Source organism: Chaetura pelagica, unplaced genomic scaffold (assembly GCF_000747805.2).
Source record: "Chaetura pelagica isolate M959 unplaced genomic scaffold, ChaPel_1.0 scaffold301, whole genome shotgun sequence".
Classification (NCBI taxonomy): Eukaryota; Metazoa; Chordata; class Aves; order Apodiformes; family Apodidae; genus Chaetura; species Chaetura pelagica.
Genome location: NW_009952150.1, coordinates 276,871 through 293,167, shown reverse-complemented (window position 1 = coordinate 293,167; position 16,297 = coordinate 276,871). Strand labels below are relative to the sequence as shown.

The window sequence follows — 16,297 nt, the reverse complement described above, 5'->3', positions numbered from 1 at the left end:
ACTTGAGGCTTCAGCCCCGGGCTGCCCGTGGTGGCACGTCCTCTCCCTGGTACCTGCACGATCTGCCAGGGCAGGTCCAGGATGCTGCGGGCGGTCCTGCGCAGGTAGCTGCTCAGCCCTCTGGAGAGGGTGTCACGGACCACTCCTCCACCTGCTCCCACCTCACCGTCCTCCAGACGCCGCCTCTTCTGCCGCTCCCGCCGCTGCCGAGCCTGCAGCTCCCACTTCTTCTGGTGGTAGCGCAGCCAGATCAGCTGCTCCTCCTGCATGGGGTGACTGCTTGCCTGAGCTGGGCCAGGAACCAGCACAGGTATCAAAGCTCCCAACCCCACGGCCCCCAGCCCCCAGGCCCACACCATGTTCCTGCCTCAGCTGTGAAGCCACCCTCTCCCCTTTTCTCCATCAGGGATTGTCTCTCCATCTCCTGGTTCTATTTCTCCATGTAGCTAGCCCTGACTTGCAGGCATGCAGAGGGCTTCAGGAGACCCACAGCTTGCTCCTGGCAGCTCACAAGCTGCTTGAGTGGATGAGCACATCCCCAGGGCATCTCCTGCCCACTCTGCTTCACCTACCTTGGTGGTGCCCAGGGCTGGAGGTGGACCCAGGATCTCTCGCCAGGACTGGGATAGCTCCAGGTACTGGGACATCTGTTGGCTTTTCTCTGATGCAGATACTCGTTTCCGCTTCTTCGTGATGGGAAGCAGTGGTTGAAGGGTTTTGGCAGCCCCCAAGTCCTCTATGTCACCAATCTGTGAGCTAGACATTCCTTCTGGGGGCTGGTTGGTGAGGACCTGAGGGAGAGCAAGGACAGCAGGAGGACATGGGTTGCAGAAAAGCCCCACTGGCACAGCCAGAACCTCTCCCTCACCCTCTTTACCTGTCTCTTGCCTTCTGAGGTGAAGAGCTCATTGATTTTCTTCTGTTTGTACACATCATTCTTCTCCAGGAGTTTCTTGTGGAGCCAGTCTGGGTGCCTGACCCGTGGCACTGGGTTCTTTACCTGGAGAACATCTTCAAATCACACCAAGTCTCCTGACCAAAACCCTCCTCCTGCTCTCTAGCACCCTGTACCTGCTGCAGGGCTGCAGGAATGGTGATGATCTTCTGGATGGTGCTGCCCAGTCTCTCGATGTAGTAGTCCCAGTCCAGGATCTGTGCAGAGGGCAGAGTGGCAGGTAGTGAAGAAAGCTGAGGAGAAGGCCACCAGACACAGGACCAAGAATATATATCCCCAGGACACCCGCCCCCCAGCATTCTGCTTTGCCAGCAGAACTCTTAAGACACAAGCCCTGGTCCCAGGGCAGAGTTAACCCACGCACCGCACGGATGTTGAAATCCTGCAGTGAGGGGCTCTTCAGCCATTTTCGGAGGTAGTGTTTGCGCACGCTGGGCTCGGCTTGGAAGATGGCGAGGGGGATGGCCCTGGGGAAGGCAAGGAAGCCCTTACTACCCACCTCGAGCAAGGTCTGGCAGCAACACAATCTCCTCTTCCAGCCTGTAGAGACCGTCCAGGCTTCCTCCTCCACCTCTGTGAGGCTGCCGCACATCAGCTGCACGGCATCACCCACTGCTCATCTCACCCACAGTCTAGACCAGCAGTCAGAGGACCACCTGGCACACCACGGCAGCCACCCTGTCTCCTCTTGGTTGCCCCCACACCATCAAAAGCCCTGGGCCCTCAACATGGGGCTACCTCTCAGTGACAGGAGACCCTTCAGGTTTCTTGGAAATTATGAACCGGCAGCTCAGTCCTGCATCCTTCACCATCTGGTCCCCCAGGAACTCTGCCAGGCGCTTAGCAGTGCTGATGGAGGTGGACTTCTGCTCCCCGTAGTCCTCCAACTTGCGCGACATGGACCGGTTCTCTGCAATCAGCTCAAACAGCTCCGAATCTGGCATGTTGTCAGCCTGAGAGGGAGGGGGAAAATCCCAAAGCTAGCAAACCCCTCATGATCAAACCATGCTGCTATGGGGTCTAGGAAGCACCTACACCCAGTTGGTATGGCTCTATGTGGGGCTCCTGGGCATTGCTCCCTGTTGCAGCTGCCAATGTGACCCACTGAAAAGGGAAGAGTGGGTTTGCAGCTCATGTCAGCTCATGCCGTGGCCGGGCTGCAGGGCTCTGTGCTGTGCACACCCAGTAGCTGAGTTGCTTCCAAGACCTTGGCATTTCTCCGTGTCCCCATCACTGTGACTGGTGTCCCTGTGCTCCCCATCAAACACTCCACAAACAAGTGCCTCTGTCGCTCTCTGCTTCAGTGAATGCTCTTCACCAGCATCCTTGGGGATGAGGGCACCAGACCAGCTCCATGAAGGAGATGGCTGGAGAAGGACACCACTCACAGAATCACAGAATCTTAGGGGTTGGAAGGGACCTTGAAAGATCATCCAGTCCAACCCCCCTGCCAGAGCAGGATCACCCAGAGCACATCACACAGGAACATGTCCAGGTAGGTTTTGAAAGTCTCCAGGGAAGGAGACTCCACAACCTCTCTGGGCAGCCTGTCCCAGGGCTCTGTCACCTTCACAGTAACAAAGTTTTTCCACATGTTTATGTGCAACCTCCTATGTTCCAATTTGCACCCACTGCCCCTTGTCCTATCACTGAGAAGAACCTGACTCTGTCCTCCTGACACTCACCCTTTATGTATTTATAAACGTTGATGAGCTCACCCCTCAGTCTCCTCTTCTCCAAGCTAAAGAGACCTAGCTCCCTCAGCCTGTCTTCGTAAGGGAGATGTTCCACTCCCTTCATCATCTTTGTGGCTCTGCACTGGACCTACCCATAGTTAAAGCCAAATGAAGAGCTTTTGCACTGAAAGACTCTGAAGAGCAGCCCTAGAGAACCCAAGCAGCAGAAACAAGGTGGAAGTGACCATCACCAGGCCACCTACTGTGTGCAAAGTAAAGTCCACCTCATCAGTGCTCCACCAAGAGCTGACACTGCTCCAGCTCCACCTTGGGAGCACAGGACACATCTCAGCTGTGCTTACCTTGCTGTAGAGCACATCCAGCCAGTAATCAGCCACCTTGGCCACAGAAGCATAGACCTCCTCCAGGGTGCTGCCTTTCAGAAAGGCTTCAAATACAGAGGACTGGAAGATCTTCACTAGCTGCAGCTCTCCCCGGCGCTTCACCTCAAATCCCTTCAGCTCAGCCAGGGACCCATCTTCATTGAACACTGCATACCTAGGAGACATTGTGGGCAAAGCCTGGCCTGTGTCAAGGGACATGTCCTCCAGGATCCTGCTGGTGTCCCATCCTCCCTGCACCATGCCACCACATGGCGTGTTCAGCAAAGCCATGGTGCTCAGCACTAGGATGATCTTAGAACATCTATAACTGCTCTACAAACCATCTCCACTTGGTCTGCAAAGGCATGTCAGCTCGTGGCCTGGCTCATCCTCACTGACTGCGTCTTTATTGCACCTGACTGAAGGGTGGGAGGCAAGCGCCCAGGTGGGGAAAAGGAAGAAGATATTAAGAAGAGGTTTGGTGAGAAGAAGGAAACTTTGTCAGCCCAGATGCTGGGAAAGGGGTTCAGAGGAAACTGGGTGTAGCCATGACATGACTATAGGAACACTTCTCTCTCTCACCTTTTCTCTTGCATTTTTTTGTATTTCACAGCCTTGCCAATGATTTGTATGTTTCAAGAAAAGCCTTATGGGAACATCAGCCAAGAGGAGAGAGGACACAATTCAATCTATACAACTCGCACAGCCCTTCTCCCACCTGACCAGTTCCAGTGGGCACAGCCTTCTCTTCTTCCACTGATAATGGTGCCTGCCAGCCACTGCCAGGCTGTTTCAGTTGGACAGTGACCAGGAAATAAATGCACTTGCTAACATCTTCACAGGACAAGAAACCAAGAAGCTCTTATGTAAGAGTACTAGGAGCAGAGCCTGCTCAGTGCTTGGCATCACCTCGACTCCTGTGCAGAGACTCACTGCTTGCAGAAAGGCCCTGACAGGAGATGGTGGATGCTGGAGCTCATCCAATGGGGCATTAAGCACGAAGGAACACAGAACTGTGAGGACAGTGGGTGCTGGAGGGCACTGACAGACTTCCTTGGAGCCAGACCCAGGTCTGTGGGCAACCCTCTACTGCTCTGGCTTGCAGACAAGTCAGTGAAGTAACTATTTAACTATTCAGTAATAGCATCACCTTCTTCTAGATGGAGAAGGGAAAACATTTAAGATCAGCATTACAGCAGGTCTGTAAACTCCTGAGAAGCGAGAAGGCAGGAACTAGTGAGATTACACAAACTAGACTGGATCAGTTGAGTCACTGAGTGGAGCTGCTCCAAATCAAGACTCTCCCTCTGGCAGGGAAACATGAAGGGAGAGGAGTCACAGAGGAGGAGCTGGCAACTCTCTTGAAATGCTGACCAGACCTGGGCACTGCTGGAGCAACGGCCACCACCCCACCTGGAACGAGCACCCCTGGGGAGCAGGGCAACCCAAGTGGGCAAACGGGGCAGGCATGGCAGCTTGTGAGGGAGGATGAGCACTCCCCTCCCAAGGGAGAGCTCCAAGTGCATCTGCAGGGGTCAGGGGTGCATGTCCTAACAAACAGAGAGGGCAACATGGTGGGCACTCAGCACAGAGCCAAAGCTGCACCTATGGCTTTGGGGTCTGCACCATCCACCCTGGTGGTGACTGATGCCTCCACCCAGAGACAGCGAAGAAGGAAGTAACTACACAGGCTGTAGGAAGCACAGTCCTCTCTCACAGGGCAGAGGATGGGGGTAATTCTGTATGCAAAGGTGTACACAGGTGGAGGACCTTCTGCAGCAGGTGGCTGAACTGCATGAGATGCTGAGAAGGCTGAGGAATATTAGGGAGAAAGAAAAGGAGAGAATTGGCTCCAGATACACAGCCTAAAGCCACAGAGACAAAAACCTCCCCCATTAACAAACATGGAAAGGAAGTGAGTGAATAAAGCGGAAAAGGAGACAGAAGAATGGAATATTGTTAAGTCAAAAATCCTAAGGTGCACCTGCAGACTGAAGGGCAAGAACAACCCATGCAAGATAAGCTGCCAGAGCCAACTAAGGCATCTTGCTCAGAGCATCATGTAATGAGTGCTCAGAAGAAGCAGCAACAAGTAATAGTTGTGGGAGACTCCCTTCTCAGGGGTACTGAGAGGCCATTTGCAGACCAGTCCCACTCAACAGAGCTCTGCAGCTTACTGGGGGCTTGAATGAAGGACATAACAAAAAGATCACATAAACTGGTACAGCCCACTGACTATTGTCCACTCCTATTGTTTCATGTAGGCACCAATGATGCAGACAGGAGTAACCTGAAGACTATCAGGAAAGGCTGTAGAGCACTGGGAGTGGCAGTGAAGGGCTCAGGAGCACAAGCAGTGTTCTCATCCATCCTTCTGGTCAAAGGGAAAGGGCTGGAAAGTGTTGACTGAATTGGAAAAGGCAAAAATTGGTTAAAGGAGTGGTGCCACAGTCAGGGCTTCAATTACCTAGACCACGGGACTCACTTTGAGAAACCTGGTATCTTGGGGGCGGATGGGGTTCATTTTTCTGAGAAAATGGAGAGTCTTTGGCCAGAGTCTTGGAGAGAGTCTTTGAATGGCCAGTTTAGTTAGGAGGGCTTTAAACGCACAATGCTGGAGGAGGGGACCCTCAACACATCCCAGACGCACCACATTGAGGACAGAGTCAGTAACAGACACCCTGGGCCTGCAGGAGGATCTCAGGCCAACAGGAAAGCATCTGACCTGCAAAACGTGATCCCTGCCAGCACAGCTGCTTCCAAGGACGCCCAGCTGAAATGCCTCTGTGTGAGTGCACAGAACATGGGGAATAAACAAGAGGAACTGCAGATGTGTGCAGCCTGCAGGGCTGTGATGTTATTGGCATCACTGAGACATGGTGAGATGACTCCTACCACTGGAGTGTGGGGATGGTTGGGTAGCTCTTTAGGAAGGACAGGCAGGGGGGCATAAGAAGAGGGGGGGTCACCTCTGCATCAATGACCAGCTGGAGTCTGTGGAGCTCCACCTGGGGGTGGAGGAGGAGTCAAACATGACCTTATGGATCAGGGTTAAAGGGAATACAGCAGCAGGAGACACCATATTGGGGGTCTGCTACAGGCCACCTGACCGTGACTGAGTGGATGAAGCCTCTACAGGCAGACAGGAGCAGCTTCACATTCACAGGGCCTGGTCCTCAGGGGGGACTTCAATCACTCCAATATCTGCTGGAGGGAACAAACCCAGCAAAGCACCAGCAATCCAGGAAGCTCCTGCAGTGCATTGATGACAAGCTCCTCCTCCAAATGGTAGAGGAACCAACAAGAAAAGGGGCTATGCTGGACCTTGTCCTCACCAACAGAGATGGGCTGGTTGATGATGTAAGATTTAATGGGAGACTAGGCTGTAGTGACCATGACATGGTTGAATTCAGGATCCTTAGGGCAGAGAGGAAGGAGACAAGCAAGGTTGCTGCCCTTGATTTCAAGACAGTAGTTGGTCTCTTCAAGGTCTGCTTGGTAGCATACGGGGACAAAGCCCTGGAGGAAAGGGGAGCCCAGGAAAGCTGCTCCACATTCAAGGATCTCCTCCATGCCCAGGAGCAATGTGTCCCAGTGAAGAGGAAGGCAAGCAGGAGAGCCAGGAGGCCTGAATGGATGACCAAGGAGCTCCTGGACAGTTAAATGTAAAAACAAGGTTTACAGAGAGTGGAAGCAGAGCCAGGTGTCCTGGGGGGAGTACAGGCAAGTGGTCAGAGAAGCAAGGGATCAGGTAAGGAAGGCCAAATCATAGACAGAAGTGTATCTGGCCAGGGATGTTAAGGACAACAAGGAAAGTTTCTACAGGTATGTCAGCAATAAGATGAGGCCCACTTCAGAAGGAAACTGGAGACCTGTCCATGCAGGATATAGAAAAGGCTGAGCTGCTCAATGACTCCTTTGCCTCAGTCTTCATCAGCAAAGACTCTAGTCACACCATCCAAGTTAGAGAAGGCAAAGGCAGGGACTGGGAAAAGGAAGATCTCCCCACTGTAGGAGAAGAGCAGGTTTGTGACCATCTGAAGGACCTGAAGCTGCACAAGTCCACGGGACCTGACAGGATTCATCCACGGTTCCTGAAGGAACTGGCTGAGGAAGTTGCAAAGGCTCTGTCCTTCATAATTGAAAATACTTGGCCATCTGGAGAAATCCCCACTGACTGGAAAAGGGGAAACAACTCCCATTTTCAAAAAGGGAAAAAAGGAAGACCCAGGGAACTACAGACCAATCAGCCTCACCTCTGTGCCCAGCAAGATCATGGAGCAGATCCTCCTGAAGGCTCTGCTAAGGTGTGTGGAAAACAAAGGGGTAATTGGTGACAGCCAACAGGGCTTCCCCAAGGGCAAATCCTGCCTGACTTATTTGGTGGCCTTCTACAATTGGGTCATGGCATCTGTGGACAAAGGAAGAGCAACTGACATCATCTACCTGGACCTGTGCAAAGCTTCTGACACTCTCCCACATGACATCCTGGTATTGAAACTGGAACGATACAGATTTCATGGATCTTGCTGGGTAAGGAACTGGCTGGATGATTGCACTCAAAGAGTGATGATCAACAATTTGATTTCCAGATGGAGACCTGTGACAAGCTGTGCTCCCCAAGGGTCAGTACTTGGACCAGTGCGATTTAAAATCTTTGTCAGCGACATGGACAGTGGGATTGATGCACCCACAGCGATTTTACTGGTGACAGCAAACTGTGTGGTGAGGTTGACATGCTGGAGGGGAGGAATGCCATCCAGAGGGACCCTGACAGGCTTGAGAGGTGGGCTTGTGCAAACTGCATGAAGTTCAACAAGGCCAAGTGCAAGGTTCTGCACCTGGGTTGGGGCAATCCCAAGCAAAAATACAGGCTGGGTGGAGAATGGATCAAACACAGCCCAGAAGAGAAAGATTAGGGGATGGTGGTGGATGAGAAGCTCAACATGAGCCAGCTGCATCCACCTGCAGCCCAGAAATGTAACCATGTCCTGGGCTGCATGAAAAGTGTGGCCAGCAGGTCAAGGGAGGCGATTCTCCCCCTCTGCTCTGCTCTTGTGAGACCTCCCTGCAGGACTGGGTCCAACTTTAAGGTCCCCAACACAGGAAGGACATGGAGCTCGCAGAGAAAGTCCAGAGGAGAGCCACGAAGATGATACAAGGGCTGCAGCACCTCTCCTGTGAGGACAGGCTGAGGGATTTGGGGTTGTTCAGCCTGGAGAAGGCTCCAGTGGGGTCCTCATAGTGGCCTTCCAGTATCTGAAGGGGGCCTACAAGAAAGCTGGAGAGGGACTTTTTTTTACAAGGGCATGCAGTGAGAGGACAAGGGATAATGGATCAAAACTGGAAGAGGGGAGATTTAGGTTAGATATTAGGAGGAAAGTCTTTAGTGTGAGGGTGATGAGACACTAGAACAGGTTGCCCAGGGAAGTTGTGGAGCCCCATCCCTTCAAGGCCAGGCTGAATGGAGCTTGGAGCAACCTTGTCTAGTGGGAGGTGTCCCTGCCATCCAAGGGGGTTGGAACATCAAGGTCCCTTGCAGCCCAAACCATTCTATGCCTATGACCTGGTGTCAGGCACTTGCCATTTCAAGCTAACAAATCGAGCATGCTGCCAGCTCCCAGGACAAGGATCAACATGCCCCACATCCATGACGCAAAAGAGACCCTCAGCCTCTTACCTGGGGAAGTGATAATATTTCAAACCTTGAAACCTCACCTTTTCTTCAGCTTCTTGCCCTCCTCCTTGGAAGCTGGGAGGATCATGGCCAGGTATGGTCCATCCACTTCAAAAAAGATGCTGTTCTCCGAGCGTGTGACATAGGTGAGAGAGGCTGGGTCCTGCAGCTCCTGGTATTGATCATTCGTGAAGCCTTCCTACAGGCACAGCCCCAGAAGAACAGCTTCACACACCAGCCCGGTTACATCAGGAGGTGACCCTAGGGCACACCCTGCCCAGAGACATCCCTGAACAACCCTCTGGAAGCTACAGCAGGATTTAGGGCTCAAAAATCAAAACACCTGACCTGCCAGTTGAGAAGAAATATGCTTTAGACCCTAAAATGGTGGTTTTTTGTCTTACAGAAGCTGAAGCAAGCAGAGGATGGGCTTGGCTCTCGCTCTAGTCTGCACTCCCAGACTGCCCAGGTGAGCGGGCACACCCCACCAGCCCCTTGCCCACCTCCCTCTCTGCTGCAGGGGTACCTAGATGCCACCCAGGTGCCCTTGGGTCACAAAGAAGCCATGCAACAAGCAGGGCCATTAGCCCCCATGTCCTCAATGTAGGGAGCAGAGGTGGGTGAGAGGCCCTCCTCCTCCCTTTTCAGTCCTCCACCTCCTTTTTCCCAGTCTGCAGAGCTGGCCTGGATGGGTGCAAGCCTCACCTTCACCAGGATGTTCAGCATGGCACCCGGGTAGGAGATTGTCACTTTTGGCTTCTTGGCATTGGTTGACGTGATGACAAAGTTCTCCGGGAAGCTGTTGGGAAGGACACACCAAATCCCATCGGTATCCAGTTCCAGTGGTCTCCTAGGGAAGGAAGGAAGGTAGGTCACTGTCAGGAGTAGAGTGGATGGTAGGTAAGGACCAGCTCTGTGTCCCCCAGAAAGGCAGAAGCAACCTGTGGCATCCCTTCTGCAGTCCCTTCTGCAAAGCAACCCCTCAAAATAACCCCAGCAGTGTCCAAAATCTGACCCTTCAACACTAACTGCTGTGCTTCATGTTCTCCTGCATCTGTCCCAGATGTGCACAGACCCTTCTTCCCCAGATCAGCACACTCACCCGATCTGCTCAATCAGCTCCCTGGCCTGGGTGATGATACTCGCTCCCGTGAAGCAGACAATGCCAGCCATCTCCATGGAGTACCAGCGAGCTCTGCAAGCATGGGGGTCAAAGTGAAGAGCATGAAGTGCTCCCTCCCAAATCCAGCTATGAGGAGGGAAGGAGGACCCTCCAGAGGGAGGGCAACCAACAGATTAACACTGGCCCTCAGCAGATTGTTCTCCTCACCCTAGTTATGTTTCAGAAAAGCTGGAACCCCACTAACAGACTAGATTCCCCTCACTTTATGCCCAACACTTCTGTCTCGCAGGAGTCTCCAGGATGAGAAGTCATCGGTAGAAGCAAGCAGAGTGTTACAGGCAGCACCCACCTCTACTCTGGTGCTTCAGAAGCAGGTGAAGCAAGTGAAAGCCAGCCTAGGAAAATCCCAGTCCCCAAGGGTCCTCCAGCATCAGCAGGAGGGACTCACCCTTTCCGCATGACATAGCCATAGAAAGAGTTGAGGATGCACTTGTGGGCCAACTGCAGGGAGTCATACAGGATTTCCATGTTCTTGCAGCGCTTCACTTCAGAGGCATCTCCTGTCTCCACTGCTGCAGACAGCTTCTTCTTCCACACCTGCAAACAGTCAGGATGATCCCACACCTCACTACTGGTGGTATCAACCACTTCCTCCTCAGTCCCAGTACAGCAACACAGCTCTAAACCAGTGTCTTTGCCAAAGACCAGCAGCATGGTAATGATCCTTTTTCTTTTGCAGCAGAGCAGCACTTGGCCAGAGGCACTCTGAACATGTTGGAGGCACCAATCATGCCTCTGAGGGTGTCGATCAGAACTGCAGCAGCACCGGCAGTGCCGCCCACTCACACCGGCTGGTGCAGGCAGGAGCCGCACACAGTGCCTGGGGGTGTTGGGGTAACCAGCAGAACCACCTGGATGAAAAAAGCCTCTGGGCCAGCTCTGTGGTTCATGGGGCAAGAGGCAGCTGGAGTAACCACAGAGACAAAGGCTCATTAATTAACTCCACCAGAGGCAGAGTCCCAGGGCCCCACCACTGTCTTCAACACACTCCAAGAATAATGTGCCCTGGTCTCCTCTAGCACGACTCTCAACCAGCAGAGAACTAGAACGTCCTCCTGGAATCAAGTGTTCCTTAAACTGAGGTCTAGACCTTGCTTCTCAGCTTATCTCCATGTAGGAAGAATGCCCCAGGCTGAGCCCCCCAGATCAGTGATATCAGAATACAGACCAGCTCAGGACTTGCTAAACCCCCTGAAAACTGGAGGTAAAGCTTTGGTGCCGACAGCAGCACAGAGGCAGCAAGTGCCACGGCACTGCTGAAGCAGCCACAGCTGTCAGGAACTCCACCAGGCCCTTCTCGAATACAAAGAAGTAACCCTCTAGGGCTCAGATTTTCAGTTTGCCAAGGTCCCCAGCCTTAGCAAGACAAGTTAAGCCAGAAGCTGAGCTGGGTACCTTGTGCAGTCCCTTGAACTCGTAGCGGCGGTCCCGGAAAGCCCGCACTGTGTCCACATAGAAAGAGTTCTCTCGCTGGCAGATGGTGGTGACTCGTTCCTCCACCTTTGTGACATGAATCTTCTTGTATGCCTTGCGGCAGTAATCTTGTTGAGGGAAGAAGCAGAAGCAGCTTCTCAGGGATGGATGCCTCACTAAGGACTGAGGGACAGGCAGAGTATGGACAGGGAGACATCTAAGCATCAGGCCTAGGTGAGCAGGGACACTCCTACTGCAAAGAGGGGGGAGGAGGAGGATACCAGGATAGTGGCACCTTGTCACAGAGATGCAGGGAGAGGTTAGGGGAATAAACTCATCATGAGGCACATATGGCCCACCCACAAACCTAGGCTCTGCCCCCAGCCAGCTGGATGGTTCTGCTGAACAGCATCACTCCAGGTGATGGATAATGTCATATTTCCCTTCCATTAACAGCCTTTAATTAGAAGCCTTCCAAAAATGGAGCTTTTTACATTTCCACTCAAATCCATGGATCTCCACAGGCAAGAGGAGAAAGCTGACACAGGCACCTGGCCCCTCTTCAGGAAGCACAAGGGAGCCTGCTAGGAGCCTGGAGGTCTCCCAAAACATGGTGTGAGACCAGGCCCAGTCTGAACTAACCCCACAGCCACGAGAGAGGTTATTAATGGTGAGCAATGCTCCCAGGCTGGGTCACAAAACACCACTCCAGATCCTGATGCTGATTTATTAGTTTTTTCACCTGCTAGCCGCTTCTTCTCATACTTGGCTTGTTCTTCCCGGGAAAGCTCATGGAAGGCACGGGGTGCTCCCTCAGGGGACAGGGGAGGGAACTTCTCTGACTCCAGCTGCTGCTGGATGCGGTGGTACTCACTGCGGCTGGCAGGCACTGCAGGGGAGGGCAGATCTCAGTTTCCAGAGAAGCAGGAATCTGTCCCCTTCTGGGTGGGCCAGACTGCATGGTCCATCCAACACTTACTGAACTCTCCTCTCCACTGCCATGTCATCCGGCGCTGGCAGTTGGCACCCGGCTTGTTGAAGTCACAGGCAGCACACGTGGCCTCATCCACCATGGCTGAGGGCTGGACTCAAGCAGAGACATGAGTGTTAGAGGAGACGGGTCTCCAGATCATGGGTCGTACCAGAAAAGGTGCTGGGTAGCAGAAGAGTTCAGGTGCAAATAGCAGAGATGGGACCCTGTGAGTTCTTCTTTTCAGAACCCTTTGGGAATACAAAACCCACAAAAACAATAGCTGTTTTTTTGGGGAAAAGCCCTTGCTAAAATTGTAGTTTGACCTCTGCAGACTAGGTGTCCATGGCAGACTGACTGAATTTCACAACCTGCTCCCTCTGCCCTGAGCAGAAAGTTGTTGTTTAAGGGGATCAAATGAAAGGAACTATCAGGGTCATCTGAAAGACAAATTAGGAGACACGAGATTGATGTTACCTACCTGCAGCCTGTTGGTCAGAATGATGTTGGGGTACATGGCCCCCACATCTAGATGGTAGATAAGGGGACACTCAATTCTGTTCGGAACATCTTTCAGGGAATTCAGTTTGACCTTGATTTCATCACAAACCTGTGAAGACACAAAAATAAATGAAACTTGGACAGGAAGGAGTTAATGAGTCAAACACTTGCTGAATTTGGTCCTTTCTCCTGCACAGGGACACTTGCCACTGACTCTGGAAAGGATTTAAAGGACCAAAGAAGCACCGTTAGGTACCAGTACTTTAGGTTTTGTTATGGGCCTCCAAGGCTTTATCTCTAGGAGATCATGGAAGTGAGAGCATCCTGAAGGTTACTTGATCAAGGATCTTTTCAATGAAAATGGGCTAATGAAGACAACAGCAAAGACCAGAAGTTCCCCCCTAACTGATTATGCCCTCTAAGAAACTCCAGTCTCTGCTTTGGAGAGAGGCAGCATGCACTTTGTTCTCTGCTTCTGATCAGCTAGAAGAGGATCATGAGTATTTGAGATATCTGAGGGGTCTGTCTTCTCACTAAATCCTTTCCCAGCTCCCTCGGAGCTTTGGTCCTGCTTGGCTCTGCAGAGGAAAGCAGGAACCATGTCCCTCAGCCGGAGCAGGGACCCTGGAGCCCAGGGCTGGGCTCCAGCAGCCAGGCAGGGGGAACCTGGCTGGGGCTGCTCATAACACCCCTTAACACCCTCTGCTCTGTAGATGCCCATGGATGGGCTGCTTGGTTTCTCTCCATAGAGCATAAAATGACCCTACACAGGCACTTGAAAAGCTGTAGCCCCAGCCTGGCAGCTCAGCCCTCCCTGCCCAGCCCCTCTGTGATTTACCTCCTGAAAGTTGGTGACCTGGTCCAGTGGCAAGCCCTCCTCCTCCTCGATGGCGTGCCGCAGCGTCTTCTCCACGTGCTGCACCAGGAAGTCAAAGGCAGCTGGATTCTGCAGGGCCATGGGGACAGCACTGAGACCGTGGGCACCATCCCTGCTGCAGGCCAGCAGCTCCAGCCCTGCTGCCTGTGTCCCTACCTGACTCAGGGAGCTCTCAGCATGTCCCCACAGTACAGGGTGGCACACTGAGGCACAGGTGGGGCCCAGATCACTGACATCACATCAGAAAACAAAACAACAAAGGGAAGAGATGAGGGCAGCTCATGCACAGGGGCTGCACTTGATTGGTAGCACAGCACCACTTTCACAGCTGCCTGCTGGCTGGTGCAAGGGTCCAAGATTCAGACATAGCCCAGACCCTTCCATACAGCCAGTGCATGCTCCCCCATCATCATTCACTAGATTATATCCACCTCCTGGAGAAAAGGAGGCTGAGGGGACACCTTCTTGCTCCCTACAACTCCCTGAAAGGAGGTTGGAGCCAGAGGGTGTTGGTGTCTTCTCCCAAGGAAGAAGTGATAGAACCAAGAGAAAATGGCCTCAAGTTGTGCCAAGGGAGGTTTAGATTGGATATTGGGAACCGTTTCTTCCATGAAAAGGTTGTCAGACCCTGGCACAGGCTGCCCAGGGCAGTGGTAGAGTCACCATCTCTGGAGGGACTGAAAAGTCATATAGATGTGGTACTGAGGGACGTGGTTCAGTGGTGGCCTTGGCAGTGCTGGGTTAATGGTTAGACTTGATGATCTGAAAGGTCTTTTCCAACCAAACCAATTCTATGAAAATGTCCCACACTAACTGTGGTGCATCAAACATCAGAATGAAGCCACCTTTGAAAACTGAAGAGTTCATGAGCACAACACAGGCATGAAACAGGGCAAGGGAAAGATGATGGAGATAGCAATGTGAACCAGAAACAGGTTCACAGACACCCAGGAAGGGTTCAGAAGCAGCTTAGTATTGGTGGGAGAAGCACAGAGGGAAGACAAGACCCCAAGGAGACCAAGGCCCTGTTCCATGAAGCTTCAAGTGCTCAAGGTCTCCAGCAGTATGATGGGTACTGCCCATGCCCAGCCAGGACCCACAGGAGATGTTAGCCCCACCAGAGGGGTACTCCTCACCACCATGCTCTGCAAGGACAGGGCCTGGCAGTGTGGCCCTCACCATTTTGAAGCGGCATGGGATGTCACTGCGGAAGACCCCCGACTCCAGCGCTTCCACATGGCCTCCCACATAGGTCTCCGAGTCCAGCACGTGGCCATCTTCTGTGAGCTTGTTGAACTCCTGCTCCTGCTTGTTGGGGAAGATGATGTTGGCATGATAGGCCTGAACCATCAGCAGTGCCTCACACAGTGTCCCAGATCCTTTCCTTAACACCTGCAGGAGAGACATCAAAGCTGGTGTTAAACTCAAGAGGAGATTTATATTAGATATATGGAAAAAAAATCTTTCCTGTGGGGATGGACATTAGGAAAAAGTTTCTTTGCTGTGAGGTGGTGAGACCCTGGTCCAGGTTGCCCAGAAAAGCCGTGGCTGCCCCATCTCAAAGGGCAGGTTGGATGGGGCTTGGAGCAACCTGGGATGGTGGGAAGTGTCCCTGACCAAAGCAAGGGGGTTGGGCTAGATCTTTGAAGGTCCTTTTCAACTCTAACCAACCTGTGATTCATCAAGAAATCCTGTACCAGCACTGCTGGGACTGCACTGGCCTTACAGCCACATCAGTGATCTGGTGTCTTCAGCTGGTGACACACATGACCATGCCATGGGCAGAGCTGCAGCCCATGGCAAGGATGATGGGAGCAAGTGAGAAATGAATTCCACCTTCTATGTGTTGGCTGGGAGGAGAGCAGGCTACAGACAGAGCAAAGACCTCCAGACCTCTGCTGTCATCATCTCCTGACACTACTTCACTGCCAAGCACCTTTTGTAAGCGAAACCAGGTGGGGACAGAGGGACATTTCCACAGACAGTTCCTAACCATTGTCCCAGCAGCTGACAACAGCTGTCAGCAGACCCAGCTTTGCATGACCATGACTGCAAGTACACTTGGCTGAGCACGGAGCACCAGCCTCAGCCATGCTTTCTTGCTCCAGCCCTGACAACAGCCCAGGGTTTTGAAAAAGAAAGGAGTCTCCAAATCCCCCTTCCTCCCTCCCTGAAATAGCTGGAGAACTGCCTGAGCAGTGGGACTCAGGTTGTGTGGCCAGAGCATCCTTGAGCAGAGGAGACAAAAATTACTATTTCAGGAGTGCACCCACCTCATCAGGCTCCATGGGGATGATGGTGCACAGGGCAAAGATGAAAGGGTGCACGTACTTCATGTACATGTAATAGGTAGCGACTGCGTCAGACACGGAATAGGTGGCCAGGGTCTGCCAAGAAAGTGAGAGGCAACTCAGTCCCAAGCGCATGGGGACAGAGCAGCTCAGAGATAATCATCTGTCATTGCTGCCTGCTGGACTTTGGAAGAAGATAAAAGTGGATTTCTCCATATCTGCTGCAAAGAAGAATCAGTTCAGTTCCATGGACATCTTGCTCTAGCTGTCATCGCTCAGTGACACCTCAGCTTTGGATGAGGAACAGAGAGGGTGAGCTCACTGCACTGATGCTGCCCTGTCTGGGAACCAGAAGGTGGCTCACGGGCTTC

General features: G+C 52.6%; 1 protein-coding gene across 1 annotated transcript in view; it reads right to left on the bottom strand.

The window, feature by feature from the left end:
* The window catches only part of POLE (polymerase (DNA directed), epsilon, catalytic subunit), a 46,190-nt gene that overhangs the window by 16,000 nt on the left and 13,893 nt on the right, over positions 1–16,297 (bottom strand). The window contains exons 14-31 of the mRNA XM_010006524.1: positions 15,909–16,022; positions 14,815–15,027; positions 13,597–13,704; positions 12,739–12,867; positions 12,267–12,369; positions 12,030–12,176; positions 11,270–11,415; positions 10,263–10,411; positions 9,794–9,886; positions 9,397–9,541; positions 8,733–8,890; positions 2,994–3,189; positions 1,694–1,908; positions 1,320–1,422; positions 1,072–1,152; positions 878–1,000; positions 573–791; positions 54–263 (exon numbers count right to left, since the gene is read on the bottom strand). Of these exons, the coding sequence (XP_010004826.1) occupies positions 54–263; positions 573–791; positions 878–1,000; positions 1,072–1,152; positions 1,320–1,422; positions 1,694–1,908; positions 2,994–3,189; positions 8,733–8,890; positions 9,397–9,541; positions 9,794–9,886; positions 10,263–10,411; positions 11,270–11,415; positions 12,030–12,176; positions 12,267–12,369; positions 12,739–12,867; positions 13,597–13,704; positions 14,815–15,027; positions 15,909–16,022 (2,652 nt within the window). The remainder of the gene's footprint in view (positions 1–53; positions 264–572; positions 792–877; positions 1,001–1,071; positions 1,153–1,319; positions 1,423–1,693; positions 1,909–2,993; positions 3,190–8,732; positions 8,891–9,396; positions 9,542–9,793; positions 9,887–10,262; positions 10,412–11,269; positions 11,416–12,029; positions 12,177–12,266; positions 12,370–12,738; positions 12,868–13,596; positions 13,705–14,814; positions 15,028–15,908; positions 16,023–16,297) is intronic.